General features: G+C 51.2%; 2 protein-coding genes across 6 annotated transcripts in view; one reads left to right on the plus strand and one right to left on the minus strand.

Moving 5' to 3' along the window:
- Positions 1 to 10100: 10100 nt before the first annotated feature.
- On the plus strand, positions 10101 to 11634 carry FAM166B (family with sequence similarity 166 member B). Of its 3 annotated transcripts, none has more exons than XM_021715066.1 (5): positions 10101 to 10196; positions 10635 to 10858; positions 10941 to 11147; positions 11281 to 11368; positions 11520 to 11634. In XM_021715066.1, exons 1-5 carry the CDS (start codon positions 10135 to 10137, stop codon positions 11632 to 11634), a joined length of 696 nt encoding a protein of 231 aa, XP_021570741.1. In that variant the 5' UTR covers positions 10101 to 10134. The 3 variants fall into 3 exon arrangements, with proteins under 3 accessions (XP_021570741.1, XP_021570740.1, XP_021570742.1); XM_021715065.1 differs by having other exon boundaries at positions 10941 to 11131; positions 11318 to 11369; positions 11453 to 11634; XM_021715067.1 differs by having other exon boundaries at positions 10941 to 11131; positions 11318 to 11366; positions 11518 to 11630.
- A 452-nt stretch (positions 11635 to 12086) lies between these two features.
- RUSC2 (RUN and SH3 domain containing 2) overlaps positions 12087 to 20880 on the minus strand; it is a 75199-nt gene continuing 66405 nt past the window's right edge. For 2 of the 3 annotated variants that reach the window (XM_021715064.1, XM_008063139.2), the window contains 10 exons: positions 17712 to 18347; positions 17395 to 17580; positions 17090 to 17230; positions 15940 to 16016; positions 15538 to 15712; positions 15343 to 15448; positions 14673 to 14719; positions 13102 to 13918; positions 12880 to 13017; positions 12087 to 12792 (listed from right to left, as the gene is read on the minus strand). In XM_021715064.1, the coding sequence (XP_021570739.1) occupies positions 12591 to 12792; positions 12880 to 13017; positions 13102 to 13918; positions 14673 to 14719; positions 15343 to 15448; positions 15538 to 15712; positions 15940 to 16016; positions 17090 to 17230; positions 17395 to 17580; positions 17712 to 17733 (1911 nt within the window). In that variant the 5' untranslated portion in view covers positions 17734 to 18347 and the 3' untranslated portion in view covers positions 12087 to 12590. The remainder of the gene's footprint in view (positions 12793 to 12879; positions 13018 to 13101; positions 13919 to 14672; positions 14720 to 15342; positions 15449 to 15537; positions 15713 to 15939; positions 16017 to 17089; positions 17231 to 17394; positions 17581 to 17711; positions 18348 to 20880) is intronic. The other variant, XM_021715063.1, reaches the window with a different exon arrangement.

Consider the following 20880-nt stretch of genomic DNA (forward strand, 5'->3'; position numbering starts at 1 on the left):
CATGAATACAGCTCACTGCAGCCTCGACCTCCTGGGCTCAGGTGATCCTTCTGCCTCAGCCTCCCAAGTAGCTGGGCCCACATGTGTGCGCCACCACACCCTGCTAATTTTTTATTTTTTATTTTGTAGAGACAAGGTCTCACTGTGTTGCTTAGGCTGGTCTCAAACTCCTTGGCTCAAGCAATCCTTGGCCTCCCAAAGTGCTAGAATTATAGGCGTGAGCCACTGTACCCTGCCTAATTTATTTTCTGAATGAGTAATTCTCCCTTTAGCTCAGTCTGATCTGTTACTTTGCCCTTGCATTCAGTTTAATATTTTTTTCCTAGAAGTATCTTTTCTTCCCCCTTAAAATTTGACTATTCCTGATAATTTCTTGGTGCTTGTGTATGTTGTGATTGTATATTGATTTTTTTCAAACATTTTATATAAAATGGTTCTATATTCTGTATTTTACTATTGTAATATCTTTAGTTTTGGGGAGGTCTAAATCCGATGTTTCTTCTGGTGAGCTATTTTTGGTACACTAGACAATCTTTGATTGTGAATTGATTGCTTGATCTTAATTTGTGGGAGTCTTATATGTCTAAACCAGGGAAGTTTTCCTCCAGGGAGAAATTGTTTCTGATTCTGCTGTAGACAGGAGTTCCTACCACCAGGACTCCCCAGTCTGCCTTTGAGCATTCTAGCTTAGCATGGGAACACTAGCTTTGGCTACCTCACGACACAAGACCTAAGCTTTCGTCCACTCTCTGTTACAGCTCCTTCAGAAAGACCATTGTTACAATGACAATCTAAAAGGAAAGGGGGTCTGTCCCTCTCATGATGCAATGGCTATCACCCATTAGGGACAACTTGTCCTCAGCACACATTTATTGGTGTCATGCCACCAAGCAAGGGGTGCTCTCAGAGTAGCCCCTGTCCTCCATGTTTCCTGTCTCTCCAGCCCCAATGCACACTTTACTATTTTTGTTTGTTTGTGTTGCTGTTTTTGAGGGAAAGGTGTGTTTCTGAAGACTCCTTACTCTGGGGGAGATCAGCAACACCTCAATGATCTATCTAGGAGATAGTTGATTGCTTTAGGTAATCCACTGGACACCTATTCTGCCATAATGCTGGAAGTGGAAGTCATCCAGTGTCATCTAACTGGTAATGCTGGCTAAGAAAGCTATTGATATTTGAATATATTGTTCACATAATAAGCCATCTTACAGTACCCTTACTGGTTCTCATTTTTCTTCAGTTGCTTCTCAGGATTTTGTATTAGGAAGAGCATAAGTTTTTTCTTCCTTTCCAATAGTTATTGTTCTTATTAATTATTTTTATTCTATGCATCATTTAGAATAAAGTTGAACAATAAAGATGACGGCGAGTGTTCTTGATTTGGACTTTTTTTGGAGTTGGGATCTCACTCTATCAACCAGGCTGGAATGCAGTGGTATGATCACACGCCTTGTGGCAGTCTTGACCTCCTAAGCTTAGGCGATCTTTCTGCTTCAGCCTCCCAAGTAGTTGGGACTAGAGATACGCACCACCATGCCCGGCTAATATTTTTTTTCTTTCTTTTTTTAGATTAAAAAATATAGTTTACTTGAAAGTATTTATATATATATATATATATTTTTTTTTTTTTTTTTTTTTCAGAAATGAAGTCTCACTATGTTGCCCAGTCTGGTCTCAAACTCCTGGTCTCAAGCAATCCTTCTGCCTCAGGCCTCCCAAAGTGTTGGGGTTACCGGTATAAGCCACTGGCCCTGGAGGATTCTGACTTTTGTTAAGTAAAGGACTATCAACCCTACACACATCTGTCTTATGTCCATGGCAAACATATTTAATAGTTAATCCTTTTTTTTTTTGAGTCAAAGTCTCACTCCATCGCCCAGACTGGAGTGCAGTGGCACACTCACGGCCACCCCAGTGTCAACCTTCTGGGCCGGTGATTCTTTTTGCCTCAGCCTTCCAAGTAGCTGGAACTATAGATGTGCGCTACCACACCTGGCTAATTTTTTGACTTATTGTAGAGATGGGGTCTCGCTAAGTTGCCCAGGTGGGTCTCAAACCCGCGGGCTCAGTCAATCCACTCGCCTTGGCCTCCCAAAGTGCTGGGATTACAGGCTTGAGCCACTGCGCCTGGCAAAGATTATTCTAAATTACATGGTGGGTACAATATAACCACCAATGTCCCTATAAGAGAATGAGATAGGCAGGAGAGTCAGAGAAGGAGGTGTGACAATGAGAGACGTTAGAGTGAGGTGATAAGAGAAAGATTCAACCCACTATTGATGACTTTGAAGACAGAGGAGGGGCTATAAGCCAAAGAATACAAGTGGCTTTCCAGAAGCAGGAAAAGGGAAGGAATGAATTTTTCCCCAGAGCCTCCAGAAGGAATACAGTCCTGCTAACACCTTGATTTTATCCCCCATAAGACTTATTTTGGATTTTGACCCCTAGAATTGTGAAAGAATACAATTGTGTTATTTTTAGGCCACTAAGTTTGGGGTAATTTGTTACAGCAGCAATAGGAAGCTTATATAAGTGAGGAAGAATCCACTTTCTTTCTTTCTTTTTTTTTTTTTGAGTTGGAGTCTCACTCCATCGCCCAGGCTGGAATGCAGTAGCACGGTCTTTGCCACCTCAGCCTCAACCTGCTGGACTCAGACGATCCTTCCACTTCAGCCTTCCAAGTAACTATAGGTGCGCTACCACGCCCAGCTAATTTTTTGATTTATTGTAGAGATGAAGTCTTGCTGAATTGCCCAGGCTGGTCTGGAACCCCTGGGCTCAGGCAGTACTCTCACCTCAGCCTCCCAAAGTGCTGGGATTATAGATGTGAGTCACCGTGTCCAGCCAGATATTTAATTTTATAAAACATCTTCCCAATATCTGTCAGGGTGATCAAATGGCTTTTATTTCCTTTGGTTTATTCATTTGTTAATTGCATTAATACAGTTTCTAGTTCAATCATTGTTGTGGTTCTGGAACAACCCTACTAGTCTTAGTGTATGTTATTATTCTACACTATTGCTAGATTTGTGTGGCTCATACTATGTGCCAGACACCTGTGCTTGATGTTGGGAATATAATTGGGAACAAGATAGATAGACATCTATCTGTCCTTATTGAGCTGATAGTCAATAAAGGTGTTCAAAGGGTCGGGGTGACAAAGAACAGAATATTTGCCAGCATTCCTCTCATCCCGAACTTCTGGCAGAAGTCTCTCAAAATGTGCTGTCTTGCCGAGTCCCGGAGACCTCAGAGAGAAGTCTCCTTTATTTCATGGTATCTGCCCTGAATTGGAGGAAAGAAGACAGTGATACAAGCATCCTGCTATTTGAAGCTGTATTTGGGATTTTTCATTTGTATAACCTGTATGAGGTTTACTAGGTCTTAGGTTTGTTGTCTTGAATCAAGTTCATGCTAATTTTGTGCATTAAGTGGAATGCGGGTCTTTGGTATGGGCATCTCTTTGAACTCTTGCCCAAGTCCTTCTGTGGTTATTTTATTCAGGTGTTCTGTATCATTTTGGGTTGATTTGGATTTATATTTTCCTAGATAATTTTTAATCTCACTGAGGTTTTCCAGTTTAATTATATACAGTTTCACTTAGTTTTCTTTTTCTTTTTCTTTTTTTAAGTCAGAGTCTCACTCTGTTGCCCAGGCTGGAGTGCAGTGGCACGCTCCTGGCCACCACAGCCTCGACCTGCTGGGCTCAAGTGGTCCTTCCACCTCAGTCTTCCAAGTAGCCAGAACTACAGGCATGTGCTACCATGCCCGGCTAATTTTTTAAAAAGTTTATTGTAGAGATGAGGTCTCACCATGTTGTTCAAGCTGGTCTTAAGCCCATGGACTCAGGCAATCCTCTCATGTCAGCTTCCCAAAGTGCTGGGATTACAGGCTTGAGCCACCACACCTGGCCTAGTTTTCTTTTACAATTTAAAAAAAGAGTTTGGTGTGCCTGTTTTTAGTCACAACCTCCTTCTATTAGAGGGATTTTTGTGGTCTTTCTTGTGCTAACTTTGCCAGCAGTTGGCTTATTTGGTGTCGTTTTAAACAGCTCTTATTGTAAACAGTTCAACGGCTTTTCTGTTTCTGAATTTACTGGCTTCTGTCATCAACTTCATCAGTATTTTCCTTAGCATTGTGATATTCCACTTCTTCTAGCTTCTTGAATTGACTGCTTAGCTATTAGCTAGTTAATTTAGTTAGTTGACTGGTTGGCTTTAGACCAATTTTCAGCCTGTCCGGCTGAAGTCATCATACTCCGCACACTTGCCCTCCCTGTTCACAAGGCTAGAGCGATGAGGGAGATATAGGTGACAGTGCTCACCTGAGTCTGCTTCTTCCTTCCTGGGCACGTAGAAGACTACACGTCTGAGTGGTAAACCTAGGTAAAGGCTATATTTTTCTCTTCTCTCCTCTGCCTTTACCTTTCTTCCTTTCTTTTCTTTTTTTTTTTTTTTGAGTTGGAGTCTCACTCGGTCGCCCAGACTGGAGTGCAGTGGCCGCTCCCGGCCACCGCAGCCTCGACCTGCTGTGGGCTCCGGCGACCCTTTCGCCTCAGCCTTCCGAGTAGCTGGAACTACAGGCGCGCGCTACCACGCCCGGCTAATTTGTTTGATTTATTGTAGAGATGAGGTCTCGCCAAGTCGCCCAGGCGGGTCTCGAACCCTCGGGCTCAGGCAATTCACTCACCTTGGCCTCCCAAAGCGCGGGATTACAGGCTGAGCCACCGAGTCCGGCCCCTTTCTTTCTTTTTAACAATAGAGAATCTCGCTGTGTTGCCCAGGCTGGTCTCTCCTGGGTTTGACTGATCCTCAAGTGTCAACCTTCCAAAGTGCTGGAATTATAGGTGTGACCCACTGTGTCTGGCCAAGGCTATATTTTTCTTGCAACTTTTCTATAGGTGTGCTTCCCCCCGCTTAAATTAAGAGGATTTAAAGATATGAATGCCAGAGCCCTACTCCCAGAACAACCTGCAAAAACCTAGGTATGAATATTAGGAAAAATTACTCTAGGTCATTCTGAAGCACATTCTGCCTAGGAAATAACTATTGTACAGATGGTGGGTGAAAGGACATAATATGGAGTCAGTATACCCAATGAGGAGCCATTTTATTTCATGTTTTTCTAGCAGTTCACTTTCATTTACCCTGTAATCACCAGCTAAGGACAGAATTGGTCTCTCAGAGATAGCTACTGATAATTGCTTTACAGCTCCTCCCCGCTTGTTTTGCCAAGAAGTTAACCAAATCAACCCTTGGTGACCTTCATGACATAGACCCTATCAACATGACAACAGTCATGTGACTAACCCACCCATCTGTCTGGCGTCAGTACTTGTGCTTACCTGCCCTCTGTGATGACTTGCAGCAGACTACCACCCAATCACCTTAAAGACCTGCCCCAATTAAAAGGAAAGTTTAAAAGGATTCGACCAGAAACAGCCATTTGCCATTGTGCTCTTTGAGCTGTGGCTGCCATGTTCTCTTTTGCTTTCTTTTTTTTTGGGGGGGCGGGGTCAGAGTCTCACTCTGTTGGCCAGGCTGGAGTTCAGTGGCACGCTCATGGCCACCACAGCCTCGGTCTGCTGGTCTCAGGCAATCCTTCTGTCTCAGTCTTCCAAGTAGTTAGAACTACAGGTATGTGTTACCATTCCCGGCTAATTTTTTGATTTATTGTAGAGATGAGGTCACTCAAACCCCTGGACTCATGCAATCATCTTGCCTCAGCCTCCCAAAGTGCTGGGATTACAGGTGTGAGCCGCTGTGCTGGGCCAGCTGCCATGTTTTCTTAGTTTTGGCCGTCTCCTCTACCTTGGGGAGGTGACTCTCCTCTCTCTCTCTCTAATTTACTTTCTAAATAAACTATATTTTCCAATCTAACTTCTGTGCAATTCTTTGCATCTCTCACGTGGCACTGGATCGCACAACCTCCCAGTGGGTCTGATCTAACATTTCGGAGGCCCCTGCTGGGATTCTGGTAACTAACGGTGGGGAAGAAGAGAAAGGAATTTCCTGAGGAGCCATGTGCCCACCAAAGTTGTGAGGGAGAACTAGTGACAAATCCATCTGGGAAGAGGAAAGAGAGAGACAGAGAGAGTTGAGCAGAAGCACAGAGAGAAGCACATGGCCCCAGGGTGAGTGAAAATAGCTGCCTTGGGGACCATTAGCTTTCATGTTCCCAGTTCCAGTTTCCCTGAGGCCCGGGCAGGCTACCTGGTTCCTTCCTTGGATACCATGAAATCTATTCATCCCTAAGATGGCTGCTCCTCCTTCCACTCTTGGCTTCTTCCCCACTTGGGCCAAAGTAGGCAGTCATTTCTTCTAACCAAACAGCTCCCACTGGAACACTTGTTTAATAATGACACCGACGGTTTACTAGGTGCCAGCAACTATTCTGCTTACGTGTACCATTTAAATCGATCTTGTCACCGTTCTCATTTCCATTTAGTAGATGAGGGAAAAAGAGATAAAGGGATGCTTACTAATTTGCCCAAGGCTGTACAGCTTGAGAGTGAAGGAGCCAGGATCAAGCCTATAGTCTTTAATTATGATGCCAGTATTCATCTGAGGCAAGAAAAATTGCTTCTGAATTTGACTTTGGTTGAATTCTCATTTGTTATTTATTTATAAATGATGGCTTGTAATTGCAATTTTTTTCCTTTGTCCCAAGAGCTAAGACCTTTTTTTTTTTTTTTTGGTGAGACAGTCTTGCTGTGTTGCTCAGGTTGGTGCTATTCATAGGCACAATCACAATGCCCTATAGCATTGAGCTCCTGGGTTCAAGGATCTTCCCATCTCTGCCCCCTGGGTAGCCAGGACTACTGATCTAGGTCACCACACCCAGTTCAAGAGGGCAATTTTAAATGTCTAAGGTTTTCTTTGTTTAAGCTACTTTTTAGTTTTTAAATTGTTTTTGTGTGAGAAAATGTGGTTTATTTGTGCTTGTTGGAATTTTTGAGATTTTTCTTTGCAGCCTATTATAAGTTTAGTTTTAAAAAAACTTCATTGTGGTATTTATTTATTCTACCTTTCTCAGTATCTGTCTCTTCTTTAAAATAATAAAAACATTGAGGTTAGGAATCATGTCTTATTTATCTGTTCATCTCTGTATTGACCATAAGGTAATGGCACAGTAGAGATATCTAGTAAGTAAGTAGACTGAAGAAATGAATATTGGACCTTGTGGGTTTGAAGAATGTGCTATTTCCTTTCCTTTAATCCATCCAATTTCCACTATTTTGATCATTTTGACTTGAATACCCCTACCCCCACCCCACCTCTTCGGACCTCAAAAGCGTAGACTTGGGTTATCATAATCTCTGGTTTATGACATACTCTCGTCATTGGTCCATGATTTATTTGTTATAATGTAAAATAACAAGTGTTTATTAAAACATATTCCCGCCGGGCATGGTGGCGCATGCCTGTAATCCCAGTACTTTGAGAGACTGAGGTGAGAAGATTGCCTGAGCCCACGGGTTCAAGACCAGCCTGGGCAACTTGGCGAGACCTCATCTCTACAATTAAAAAAAAAAATTAGCCAGGCATGGTGGCACATGCCTGTAATTCCAGCTACTTGGAAGGCTGAAGTGGATCACCGGAGCCCGGCAGGTCAAGGTTGTGGTGGCCGTGAGCGTGCCACTGCACTTCAGCCTGGGTGACAGAGTGAGACTCCAACTAAAAAATAAATAAATAAAACACATTCCCAAACAATGGGAACTTTGACAATGACATACATATAACCATATAGTTCCCCTTTCCCACCCATTTTGTTTCATCCCGCCACGTTTTTTTTGTTTTATGCCACTTTTATCATTCCTTTGCTTCCTTTTTATGCAGTTTTATGCAGCTACATGTATTTTTTTAAAACTAAAAAAGGTTTGTGTTGTATGTAATCATTTTGGGGTTTCTTCTTCTTCTTTTTATTTTTTGACTCGTGGTCTCGTGCTGTTGCCCAGGCTGGAGTGCAGTGGTCCGATCATGGCTCATTGCGGCCTCAACCTCCAGGGCTCAGGTAATCCTTCCACCTCATTCTCCCAAGGAGCAGGGACCACAGGTGCGTGACACCACGCCCTGCCAATTTTTTTCTATTTTTTGTAGAGATGAGATCTCAAACTCCTGGGCTCAAACAATCCACCACCTTGGTCTCCCAAAGTGTTGGGATTACAAGCGTGAGCCTGCCAATGTTATCTGCAGAATGTGTTCTGGCCCCTACATCCTAATCCACACCTCAACTCCAATTCTAACCTTTCCACTTTTCAATTTCACAGACGCTTTCTCCTGAAACCCCAATATCTATTACTATCCCCAGCTCTTTTCCTTCCCCCCACGCCCACCAAATACTATGCACTACTATTTTACCATTTGGTGAGTGCTCGCCATAAGCCCAGCACCGAGATAACAGCTCATTATGCATCAGCTCACCTAATCTGACTCTGTGAGATAGTAGCGGTAGCATTTCCATTTTACAGATGAGAAAACTGAGGCTCAATGAGATGAATCTGACCAAGGTCCCTATCTGTAGTGTAGCTAGGATTTAAACCAGTGTTTTTGTTTTGTTTTGTTTTGACTTTTTAAGTTATGATACCTTTGACTCTAAGTAAAAGAAAACCTAAGTAGCTTTAACAATAATGACATTTAGTATTTCACATAGAAGGTTGGCTAACTCAGTGGCTCTACGTTACTCTCAAGGACCTGGGCCTGTCTCCTCCACCGTCCGTCCCTGATGTATTAGGCTTTGTCCCCAGGTCAGCTTTCCATAGGGCTGCAGGATGACTGCCAAAGTTCCATCATGTCCACAGAATGTCTGGGGCAGGAGCAGACATCATTTCTTCTTGTGCATCTCTCTCTCTCTCTCTCTCTCTCTCTCTCTCTCTCGCTCTAATTTGATGCGAATATTTTCTTTAAGAGCAAAGAAACTTCTCCCAGGACCCTCCCCTGCCCCAACAGATTTCCCCTCACAGTGTCTAGAATGCCAGAAGCCCACGCAACCATTGGCAAGGGGAACAGGACCACTGGGATGGGCTTAGACCAAGCCACACTCATTCCCGGGGCTGGCTCGCCAAGCCTCCCTGAAGCTTCTGGCTGCCTGGAAGAACAAAATTAGGAAGAAGGAAGATGGGGTAAGGAACAGGTGCAAGCTGTGCACCCAACGGTGTCGTCAGAATCCAAGTCCAGGTTGTTAAACTCAACACACCACAGCTATTCTGGGCTCCCCCTCAGCTCACTCTAGCATGTTTCCTTAACTACAAGGCAAGTGCCCCCCAACTCTACATGACACATCCAAGGCCATCCTTGGCAGGACAATGAGGAACATGAAATGTGTTCCCTGGGAACCAGCGAGCTTGTGCAGCTCCCCTGAGACGTCAGCATAGGCCCTGTTAAGTCTGGAGGTGGGAAGCGTGGGGCTCTGTTGCAGAAAGGTAGGCCAGCCTGGCCCTGACCCAGACCCAGAGGTTTTTTTTAAGAGATGGGGTCTTGCTGTATTGCCCAGGCTTGACTCAAACTCGAGAGACCCTCCTGCCTCAGCCTCCCTAGTACCTGGACTACAGGCATGTGCCACACCCGGGCCAGAGCTGGATTTCGACCAGGTTCCTCCCTCTCTCTGAGATCTCATCTTCCCGGTCTCTACTTACTTAGAATCTGAATCATTTTCTTAACAACTTCTAACTTGTCCCCTAGTCTATGCCCTTCCCCATCTTTATCCTCCTGTCTCCTTCCCCTGAGCCCCCACAGTAAGAATCCCTGTATCCGCTGAGTTTATAACCATTATTGATCTCCTATATGTGTTAGAAGCTTAAGACAACGGTAGACACTAGGGGAGGAAATTAAGGTCTTTTTTTTTTTCCTTTGAGTCAGAGTCTCACTCTGTCGCCCAGGCTGGAGTGCAGTGGTACGCTCTCGGCCACCGCAGCCTCGACCTGCTGGGCTCTTTGATCCTTCCATCTCAGCCTTCCAAGTAGCTGCTGTCCCGTGCCGCTGGCCTTGGAGGCTGCGGCAGTCATCACACGGCTGCCCCCTCCCCTCTCTCCTCCCCCAGCCCCGCCCCCTTCCTCTGGCCCCACCGTCCTGGACACAGCACACACAGCCCAGCACCTCGGCTCAAAGGGAAACAAAAGGAACTGCCCGGCTTCCCATGGCTGTGGCCAGCACTTACATCCCAGGGCTCAACCCTCGGAACCCACATTATATCCCAGGGTAAGACTTCCATGCAGTGTACTCCCTTGCTTGCTTCCGGGAAGAAGGGCATAGAGATACAGGGACAGAGGAGTTATGCCATCTAGACCTGGGGGCCAAGTCCACGCGTCAGCTTGGGAGGCCCAGGGTTGGAGTCTCTATGGTGTTGGATGGAATGGAAAAACAAAGGAAGGGTGATAGCTGGGCCTGCCACAAAGCTTTGTGTTGTCTTCTCCATGGGAACCAGGTAACAGTAGGGAAGAGGGATCAAGAGCCCAGGCAGAGACTTAGAAAAGCCTGCCTGCTGAGCGTGTGCACACACACAGACACCCACGGACACACATGGACACACACGGAGTTGAATCCAGAAAGCTCAGGGCTCCAGAGGTCTCTGCTTCTAACTCTGGGGTGGTGGGGCCGGGGGATTCCTGAGGTGAGTGGGTGAGCCCTGTGCTACAGGTACACTGGACACTGCCCACTACTTCGGTTCAGCATGGGCCAGACCTATGGGCAGGTGACTGGCCAGCTACTTCGAGGCCCTCCTGGCCTAGCCTGGCCCCCCGCCCATCGCACACTCCTGCCTCCCATTCGGCCTCCACGCTCTCCCGAGCTTCCCAGGGGGAGCCGACCTCTCAGGCGCGGGCACGGAAGGCTCAGCTCCAGCATGATCCCTGGGTACACAGGTTTGTACACAGGTATGAGCAGGTGGTCCCCACCCCCGGGCACGTGTTCCAGTACTAACTTCCTCGCCTCCTGCCCACCCAGGTTTTGTACCCCGGGCCAAGTTCATCTTTGCCAAGAACTGTAGCCAGATCTGGGCTGAGGCTGTGAGCGATTTCACTCAGCTGCACGGTGGGCGAGGGACTCAGGAGCAGCCGCAGGAGGCCGAGAGAGAAAAAGAGCTGGAGAACGAGCAAGAGCAAGAGCCAAGGCTGGGGCCGGAGGAGGAAGAACAAGTGAGGCTGAGAGGCGGTGGGAGTGCAGGGCGTGGGACTGGGGGGTCCTCGCTCTGTGTGGCCAGGCCTGAGGTGGCCACTAGGGGGACTGTGGGGACAGGGGAACGCGGACTTGACTGCCAGCCACCTCCCTGGAGCGCGTGTGAGAGCACAGGGGCTGAGTTTCTCCCGTCAACTCTTCTCCAGGCTTCTCCCTACTCCATGGATGACAGAGACCCCCGGAAGTTCTTCATGTCAGGTGAGTGGAGGTGGGTGACGACGGAAGGCACAGGGGGACCCAGGTCACATCGGCTCAGTGTCTTCCCCCCACCCCGCCACCAGGCTTCACTGGCTACGTGCCCCGCGCCCGCTTCCTCTTCGGCTCCGGCTTTCCTGTGCTCACCAACCGGGCACTGCAGGAATTTGGGCAGAAGCACCCACGGGACGGAGGCCAGAAGGATCCCAAACACCTCCCGCCGCTGCCCAGGACCCACCTTCAGAACCAGGGTCCTTCACCTAACTAGGCACCATGTGCTGGGTGAGGAGAGCCCCGGAGGAAGGGCTGGGGCCTGGGAGGTTGGGGGGGTCGGGACAGGTGGGAGGTTTGGGGGCTGGAGCGGGTGTGGGGGACCTCGGATCGCGTGGTTCAGCTTAGTTGTTAGGCAGAAAAGGAAACAGGACGCTCACCGTGGGGAGTTAGGGCTAGATTTTAGAGGGTGGCTTGGAAGTCGAGCCAACTGTCTGAAAATTAAATGGCTTTTCCATGTGACAGCCTCTCCTGGCCTCACAGGGTATAAGTTCCAGTTCGGCCACAGATTTGGGCATCTCACCCAGGATGCTCAGGGCCTCAGTACCTTCCAGAAGCAGCTCCTGGCGTAGGCACCTGGACTTCAAGTTCTCCCTTGCCTTTCCACCCTCTCTCCCAGTCATCCTTCTGGAAGGAGGGAGGGCTGGGGAGCACAAAGAGAAAATGGTCTGGAGGCTGAGCACCTTTTTTATTAATAGGTATAATAAATAAATAAATACATACATAGACAGAAGCCTGGGCTCCTCCTCCCTCTTCTGGCGACCAGGCACTGGCCACAGCCTATTTACAGCCGAAGGGCTCAGGGAACTGGCCCCAGTACTGTTTCCCATCCTCATCACCATCTGGCCTAGGGAACTCTGCAAATGGCTTCTTGGGCCATCTCCTTCCATGGGGACTGCTTGTCCACAGCCAGGGATGGGCTGGCCCAGTTGGGCCAGAGAAATTCTGGCAGCCCAGTGCTGCGTCCCTGCCCTCCTTTCCCGGGTGGAGGTCTGGACGCGGACACCGGGATGTGAGGGGGTAATTAATACTGAGCACAGGAGCAGGGGCCTGCCCAGGGACATGTGGCCCCGGCTCTGTCTACTCTCTGTGGCCAAGCCAGAGGGCTTGGAAGGGCTCTCAGGCTGAGTGTGGGGGTTGAGGGTCCCTGAGGCCGCCAGCATGCACAGGGCCTCAGTTTTGGCTGCTTCCAGGGGTCGGACTTGGAGTTGGGGTCAACGTCACGTAGGCCAGAGGCACCAGGCCAGAGTCAGGGCCACGGCTGCAGCGCAGCCAGTCTCCTCCCGCTGGCCCCAGCACCCGCAGGATATCTCCCTTGCGGAAGCTCAGCTGTCCAGGGCCTGTGGCCAGGTGGTGGCACAGTGCCTGCACCTCGCTGGGGAAACAACAAAGGGAGGTCATAGAAACCCCATCGAAAGCCAAACTCAGCCCCCCAGTCTCCTTTCCATTTCCCCAGGCTCACCATGGGGGCTTGGAGGGCAGGGCTGGAGAGTGTGGCTCCTGCGGGCTCGCTTTGGGCTCTGGCTCCCGGCGGGCACCCACCGTCTGTGCCACTCGTTGGAACATGGACTTGTCCAGACTCAGCCAGTCCGAGGGGAGCCTAGGGGACAGCAGTTGGGCTCTGGCTCTGCCCGTGCCCGGGCTCAGGCTCCACCCCTCCACCCGACGAGGGGCAGGCTCTCACCTGTTTGCAGGCCGGGCCTCTTTCTGAGCTTTCCGGGAGCCGAAGAGGTGTCCCCACTTGATGCCCCCAGGTGAAGGCTCCGCGGCCCCATCCTCGCTTTCTGCGGGCGGGGCGATGGGCGGCCCTTCCCTCTCCCGACTGCGCCGCAGCTCAGCCAGCACGGAGTCCGGGGGGCTCCCCATCCAGAAGGGCCAGCCTCTTTCCCGGGCCAGGGCCTCCTCAGGGGCAGGGCAGGCCTCGGCCCCCTCCACTACGCCCTCTCGCGGCGGTGGAGCCTGGGGGGCGCCCCCGCCTCCCACCCCTTTCTTTTTCTCGCTGCCGTTGCTGCTCCCGCGAGGGAACCTGGAACCCTCAGCGGAGCCGTCAATGTAGACCTGAGAGCTCTGCATGAGCTGGTACCACCAGCCGGCCTGCCCGCCTCGGGTCCACCTGCCGTGTCCTGAGCCCTCTGCTGCCTCGGCCGCCTCTTCCGTGTCCTCCTCTTCCTCCTCTCCCCCTTCTGGGGCACCCACGCCCTTCACCCGCTCCCCGTGAGCGGCCCTGTCCACGTCTCCAGGGCCCTCCTGGTCCCGGGCCCGGGCCAACTGCAAGGTGGAGTGGGCGGACAGCAGCAGGTCCTGGGATACCCGCAGCAGCTCTTTGTGCTGCCGCTGCTGCTGCCCGCTTTGCAGCAGCCGGTGCTGGAACAGCAAGTCGAGGCTGAAGGGAAGCAGGGCCAGGGGCTGTAGCAGCAGCAGCAGTTCCTCGAAGAGGCCAGGACACACGCTGTGAGCTGCACTCAGGAAGCCCCAGGGCTGGTAGTGGGTCTGGACGATATCTAGGGGCAGAGAGAGGGGCTGACCCACACAGACGGCACAGCCTGGCCTGCGTGGGGCTTTGGAAGACAACCTGGCTGGGCACAGTGGCTCAAGCCTGTAATTCCAGCACTTTGGGAGGCCGAGGCGAGAGGATTGACTGAGTCCAGGGGTTCGAGACCACCCTGGGCAATGTGGCGAGACCTCGTCTCTACAATAAACCAAAAAATTGGTCAGGCGTGGTGGCACATGCCTGTGGTTCCAGCTACTTGGAAGGCTGAGGCGGAAGGGATCGCTTGAGCCCAGTAGGTTGAGGCTGAGGTGGCTGGAGTGTGCCACTGCACTCCAGCCTGGGCAATAGAGTGAGACTCCAGCTCAATTAAAAAAAAAAAAAAAAAAAGAAGAAGAAAAAGAAAGAACCTGGGCAGGGTCACCGCATGTGCTGCCCGGGCTGTGTATCAGGCAATGACAGCAATGCCTACTGAGGCTGTGCAGAGCATAGACTCCACGACGCCAAGAGCTGGCCCTGAGTTTAGAGAGGCGCTGGGGTTCCTGGCCACCCTGACTTCCAGATTGCTGGAGCATCCTGCTGACTCTAAGGTTCTAGCTCCAGAAGCTGCTGGGGAAGGCCTTGAGTGGAGCCTGGAGCCCCGAGGATGAAAGCTTGTGTGGTGCCCTCCCCACCCCAACAGCTGAGAAGACAACGATTCCTCCTTTTGTGTCTCTGAGTCTGGCCTATGCTAAGTTTTTGCGGCAGAGCAGGGTTCTGGGCATTACCTTCGTGGTTATAGAGGTGATTAAACCAGAACTCCAGGGACCGGATGCTGTGGGAGACAGGTGAAGACAGTTGAGTCTAGTGTGGACACAGTCAGATACCAGGGTGCAAAGGAGACAGACACAGGGGAAGCACAGGTGAATGGCTCCCTTCTGTGGCAGGGTTCATTTCATGTAACTCCAGAGAGTCAGCGGGGTATGGGTGAACACACAATTCACAAGCCAATCCCTTCCCCAGGGGTAGAGTCAGCTTACAGTAAACCTGAGAAGTGAGGGCAGCTCCTGGGTGAACGTACAGGCGGCTCAGGGCCAAGGGGGACGACCTGGGCCCATGCTTGAGAAAGAATACTACTACGGCGTGGGTCCCAGGTGGACTCAGGGTCCAGCAGGCCTTGGAAGCATCGCTGGAATTGAGAGGATCAGGGCTTACAAGGTCCAGAGAAACAGAGAAACCCAAGTAGTTTCCAAATAAGCCATATCACAGATTTGTAAAAGCAGAAGACCATGTTGGTGATCAGAGCATCACGAGTGCAGTGAGAAAGTGGTGACCCTGAGGCTTGGCCACGGACCTGGCAGGTCCATCCTCTCTCTCAGTTGCAGGAGTTGGTTCCTCTGGGGAGGCAGAGCTGGGGGGGGCGGGGTGTTGGGAAGCCTGGCCGATCCACACACTCACTTGAGCAGGCCGAGGATGAAGGCATTGAAGCGCATGGTGTGACTGGTGAGCTCCGGGAATTGGCTGACTTTGTTGTAGAGGCCATGCAGGACCTTGGTGGAGGGGCCTGGGAGGAAGCCAGGCTGGAGGTCACGCAACCGATTTCTGGAGCCCTAAACTCAGCCCTGGGTCCCCCTCTTGCCCCCAAGCACTTACCCAGCTGTGTGGAAGCCTCAACCACACTCCACGGCATATTCTTCCGCTGCCCGATGATGACGTCCAACACGAAGGCCTTGAGCCCGTCCTCCAGCACGGCCCGGACCGCGGGGCACAGGTATTTCAGGACCAGGTGGCCCACGTTGGGGCTCACAGAACTGTTTCCTAGCTTTGCCTGCAGGGGCAGCCGGGAAGTACAGGACATCATTTGGAGCCTGACCTCGGTCCTCTCTTGTTGGCCTGCGCGGTTCCCCTCTTGCCGCCCCCATCCATAGGCATCCAGCTCTGGGCTCTAATTGCCAGAGAGCAGGGGAGGTGGTAGCACAGAGTGGATGAGGGTGGATGAGAGTGGATGAGAGTGGATGAGGGTCCATGCCGTGGGGGGGGGCTCAGCTTGCCTACCTTCACCCCAGGATCCCGGCTTGTGCCAAAGTGGGCCACAATGAGGTCCACAGCAGTGTTGACAGCCTTAACCAGCCCTGCAAGGAAGAGTCTGATGTGACAGGTCATCGAACAAGTCCCTCACCAACTCCCCTGGGGCTGAGCCCTCAGTGGGAGGGGGAAGGGCTCCCAGATGCGCTCTTGTCCTGCACCTGGACACGTGTCTCACCTGACTTCAGGGCAGGCCCTTTTCTGTTTTTGCCCAGTGCTTAAGTCCTTCCCATCTTTACCTCCCAGCCCAGGCCCACCTCAATGATGCCACCGTTAAGACCCTCAGCTTTCTTCCTTCCTAGGCTCTTATTCCAGTCCTGGATCAATCCAGCTGTCAGTCTTTTTTGCCCTGGGAGTTGAAGAGACTCAGGTCCCTCACACCAGGGCAAGGCAAGGCCAGTTCTTTGGGGTGTGTCACATCAGACCCTCTGCCACCCCCTCTGCTTGCCATGTCAGATATTGACCCTCTTCCCACAGGTCACAGATACCTTCAGCTTCCCGCTCCCTCTGGAACACATAATGATTTTGTATCTATGACCCCTCCCGCCCCTCATTCCCTTCGCCTCTTGGAGGAAGGTGGCGATTCCCCTTCCTGCCCAAAGCCTTCCCTCTCCCCAAGCCTGACTCTCCCATCCTGCTCTGCATAGAACTTCAGCTCCACCTTTCCCTTTCACTGGCTGCTCTCCCTCAGCCCACAATTATGCTCAATTTTCTCCCCAGCTCTCCCCAAACTGTTCTCAGTTCAGTGGCTGCTTATTTTCTCATCAGCTCTCCTGTGCTAGATGTCACCAACATGCTCACCCAAGCTGGGTCCTCTAGGGCCTTCCACTCTCTCTCCAAGAGCACAGAGCATTTGCCCACGACATGGAAGTCTCCCCCCCAGACGTCCCTCACTGGGGGAAGGGGCTGGAGCCTGATTCCCACGCCTGACGACCGATGCTCGCTCACTCTCATGTACTCACACTGCAAAACACAGTCTTCCAGCTCTTGCCCAAAGCTGTGCTCTCACCTCCCTCCCAGGACCTGAAGGGACACATTCTGGAGAGCCAGGTGGTAGGGCAACAGGCGTGACCAGGTAGTGACAGCAGAATCCCTGGCTTGAGCTGGGGGTTCTATGCACCTTTTTTCTGAAGCAGGTCAATGGAAATGGCCTCTGAGTTGCCATCGGGGGACAGACAAAACTCAGCCGGAGGCTTCTCAGTCAGGGAGAAGGGGTCTTGGAAGTCAGGGCAGGCCAGTGGTAGTGGCTTCACTACTTGACCTGGAAGGAAAGGAAAAATCAATCCTGAGCAACTCTCACCTCAAAGTTCCAGCTCAGTTCAGCCCCGCCCTCCAGACGTGTTCCTGTGGGGCGTGAGCCCTTCTCCACCCCTTCCCCGCCACGGGAGAGCCTGCTCTCGGTGTTCTGGGGACCTCCCCACACACCATTCAGGCGGCAGTTCAGATGGCTGGCAGCGCTGAAGGAGCCAGGGAACTCAAAGATGGGGTTTCTTCGGGTCAGACGAGCTTCCTGTGGCCTTCTGTCGAGGCTCCCTGACAAGCCAGGTGGCCCTAGCGGGTTCTTTCTCCTGTATTCCCGCCACTTGAGGGCTTGAGGGGATAGGTGGTTGGCTGGAAGCAGAATAGATGAGCAGAAAGACAGACAGGCAAGAGTTAGCATGAGACAGCATCTCATACCCACCCAGTGGGCCCACGTGAAGCACTAGGGTTGTGTCTGTGTAGGGGGTTGCTGAAGCTCATACCGTTACTGGGCCTGGAGGCCATGCTGCCCTCACCACCTCGGGTCAGGCTCTCTGCTCGGCTAAAGCCAGATCTCCAGGAGCCCAGAGGTGGCAAGCTTCCTATTCCATGGAGTCTGTACTCAGCCAAGGTCAGTATCTTCTGGTCCTCCCTCTGTGGCTGCTGGGAGGTGGTAGGCTGGGCAGCAGGACAGGAGTGGCTCCATGGGGGGAGGCTTTCTGGGACTGTGGCCTGCTCCGGGGGAGGGGAGCACGAAGTGGAGGCAGAAGAGTCCGTGCTGGGCCCAAAGGGGCCAGCACTCCGGATGGGGGAGTAGCTGCCCAGGGGCGATGGCCGCGAGGTCTCTGGCTCAGTCCCAGCTTTCCTGGCACCTCTGCCAGTGGTTCGGGGAGTGGATGCCTGCGGCTCCCCAGAGGGAGCTGGGGCTGAGACTTGAGCAGCAGGGGCAGCCGGTGGGGCGGGCTGCTGTGCACGACTGCAGCCCGAGAGGCTGTAGAGCTGGGAAAGGCTGTGGAGGGCCCGGGCCTTGGCCAGCTGCTTGGGGAAGTGGTGCTGGAACACGAAGGGCTGGATGGGCAGCGTGGTTGGCCTCTGCTCCTTGCTGTAGCGAAGCACTGGTCGGTTCTCAGCACCACCCCCTGTAGCAACGGGGATGGAGAAAGATCAGTGGACAGTCACAGAAGCAGACATGGGAGATGATGCCCGCTGGGGAAGCGGGAGCGATGGGAGGGCCCAGAACTGAAGGGGACAGGAGTAATCCAAATCGGGCAAGGGAATACTGCTCCCCTCTTCTTTTGCGAGGCTTTTCCTATTGCTTTTGTGATTCTGGACTGTCTTGTTCCTCTTTGCTGTTCAGTCCTTCTTCATATCCACAAAAGTGGGTGTATCTTTTTTTTTTGAAAGCAGGATTTATTGAGAGGATAGAAAAGCTCCAGCCAGGCTCGGTGGCTCAGCCTGTAATCCCAGCACTTTGGGAGGCTGAGGTGAGTGGATTGCCTGAGCCCGCGGGTTCGAGACCCGCCTGGGCAACTTGGCAAGACCTCATCTCTACAATAAATCAAAAACTATCCAGGCGTGGTAGCGTGTGCCTGTAGTTCCGGCTACTTGGAAGGCTGAGGCGGAAGGATCGCCGGAGCCCAGCGGGTCAAAGCTGCGGTGGCCGGGAGCAGCCACTGCGCTCCAGTCTGGGTGACAGAGTGAGACTCCAACTCAAAAAAAAGAAAAGAAAAAGAAAAGCTCCACAGTGGGAGGGGACCCAAAGGGGTTGCCCAGGTGGGTGTATCTTAAGACTCAATTCTTATACCTCACTTTACACTTTCTGTCTTGCGTGGGTTAAGTTTCATACAGATGACTCCTGCAGTCCTGACCGTCCTCTTGATCTCTAGATCATCTGCTTTAGGACTCTTTCATTTAGAATATTTTATTTTATTTTGTTTTTGTGTTTGCTTTTGTTTTGAGTTGGAGTCTCACTCTGTCACCCAGACTGGAGTGCAGTAGCACGCTTCCGGCCACCACAACCTCGACCGCTGGGCTCTGGCGATCCTTCCGCCTCAGGCTTCCAAGTTGCTGGCACTGCAGGCACGCGCTTCCACGCCCGGTTAATATTTGATTTATTGTAGAGATGAAGTCTCTCCAAGTTGTCCAGGTGGGTCTCGAACCCATGGGCTCAGGCAACCCACTCACCTCGGCCTCCCAAAGTGCTGGGATTACAGGCTGAGCCACCGAGCCCAGCCTATTTTGATTTTTTGACTGTTTCACTCTGTTGCCTAGGCTGGAGTGCAGTGGCATGATCATAGCTCACCACAGTTTCAAGCTCCTGGGCTCAAATGATCCTCCGTCCTCAGTCTCCTGAGTAGTTGGGATTACAGGCGTGTTCACCCAGCTAATTTTTCTTTTTTTTTTTGAGACAAGGTCTCACTAAGTTGCCCAGGCTGGTCTTGAACTTCTGGGATCAAGCAATCCTTCCACCTCGGCCTCCCAAAGTGCCGAGATTACAGGTGTGAGTCACCACACCCAACTAAAAAATTTACTATTTTAAAACAGCTCATCTACCACCTTTCTCCTTTTTCTCCTGATGACTTCTATTTTTGTCAAAGGAAGAGCCACCATTTTCTTTGTTTCTAAGGCCTGAAGACCAGGGGTCGGAGTCACAGGTTTTCAGTTCAAGATGTTACTGACAGCACGCTTTCGTTCACCATCCTGTCTCCACTTATGCCAGTACATTCCATTCTTGAATACATCTAACCAGAATACAGCATTTCTTCCCTTGCAGCCACAATCAGCTTCCTGTTGTCCCCATCCATCCCACTCCCAATCTTCCATGATCCTGGCATTGGAACCTCAGAGTCCACATTTGCTCCCTCTGCACAGGGGTGTGCTCCCCAAGGCTGCACCTCTCCTGTTCAATGTCCCTAAAAACAGAGTTCAGATCTAAACACAAAACTCTGAGATGCAGTGCAGTGTTTGTACCGTAAACACCAAATGAACACAAGATGGCGCTGCAAGCATGTGCCCATGGCCTAAAACCCTGGCTAGAGCTCACCGGGAGAGCGGCTTACCAATTCCATGAAGCAGGAATTCGTATTTTCACTTGACAGATCAGAAAAATTGAAATTTAGACAGATTAACTCATTTTCTCAAGGTCACAAGACTAGGAAGTGGCAGAGCTGGAATTCCGCCGAAGTCAGAGTCTGCCTCTGGAGTCAATGTTCTTTTTACCACATTTCACTGTACATGAAATGGTGATATGAGGCCAGGTTTTCCTATCCCTCACCTTTTCTTTCTTTTGCAAAATTTTTTTGTAGAGACGAGGGTCTCAGTATGTTGCCAGAATGGTCTTGAACTCCTGGCCGCAAGTGATCCTTACCCCCCGGATTACGGGCGTGAGCCACAGTGCCTGGTTCATTTTATTTACATTAAAGAGTGTAGGGAGCTGGGCTTGGTGGCTCAGCCTGTAATTCTGCGCTTTGGGAGGCTGAGGTGAGTGGACTGCCTGAGCCCGCAGGCTTGAGACCTGCCTGGGCAACTTGGCGAGACCTCATCTCTACAATAAATCAAAAAATTAGCCAGGCCTGGTAGCGTGCGCCTGTAGTTCCAGCTACTTGGAAGGCTGAGGTGGAAGGATCGCCGGAGCCCAGCAGGTCAAGGCTGCGGTGGCCGGGAGCAGCCACT

The sequence above is a fragment of the Carlito syrichta genome, unplaced genomic scaffold (assembly GCF_000164805.1).
Source record: "Carlito syrichta isolate Samal-C Ts95f unplaced genomic scaffold, Tarsius_syrichta-2.0.1 Scaffold306593, whole genome shotgun sequence".
NCBI lineage: Eukaryota > Metazoa > Chordata > Mammalia > Primates > Tarsiidae > Carlito > Carlito syrichta.

Coding starts and splice junctions, on each gene's coding strand:
- FAM166B (XM_021715065.1), top strand. CDS start 10,135: ATGGCTGTGGCCAGCACTTACATCCCAGGGCTCAACCCTCGGAACCCA. Junction 10,197..10,634: donor AACCCACATTATATCCCAGG/GTAAGACTTCCA, acceptor CCTGTGCTACAG/GTACACTGGACACTGCCCAC. Junction 10,859..10,940: donor CATGATCCCTGGGTACACAG/GTTTGTACACAG, acceptor CTGCCCACCCAG/GTTTTGTACCCCGGGCCAAG.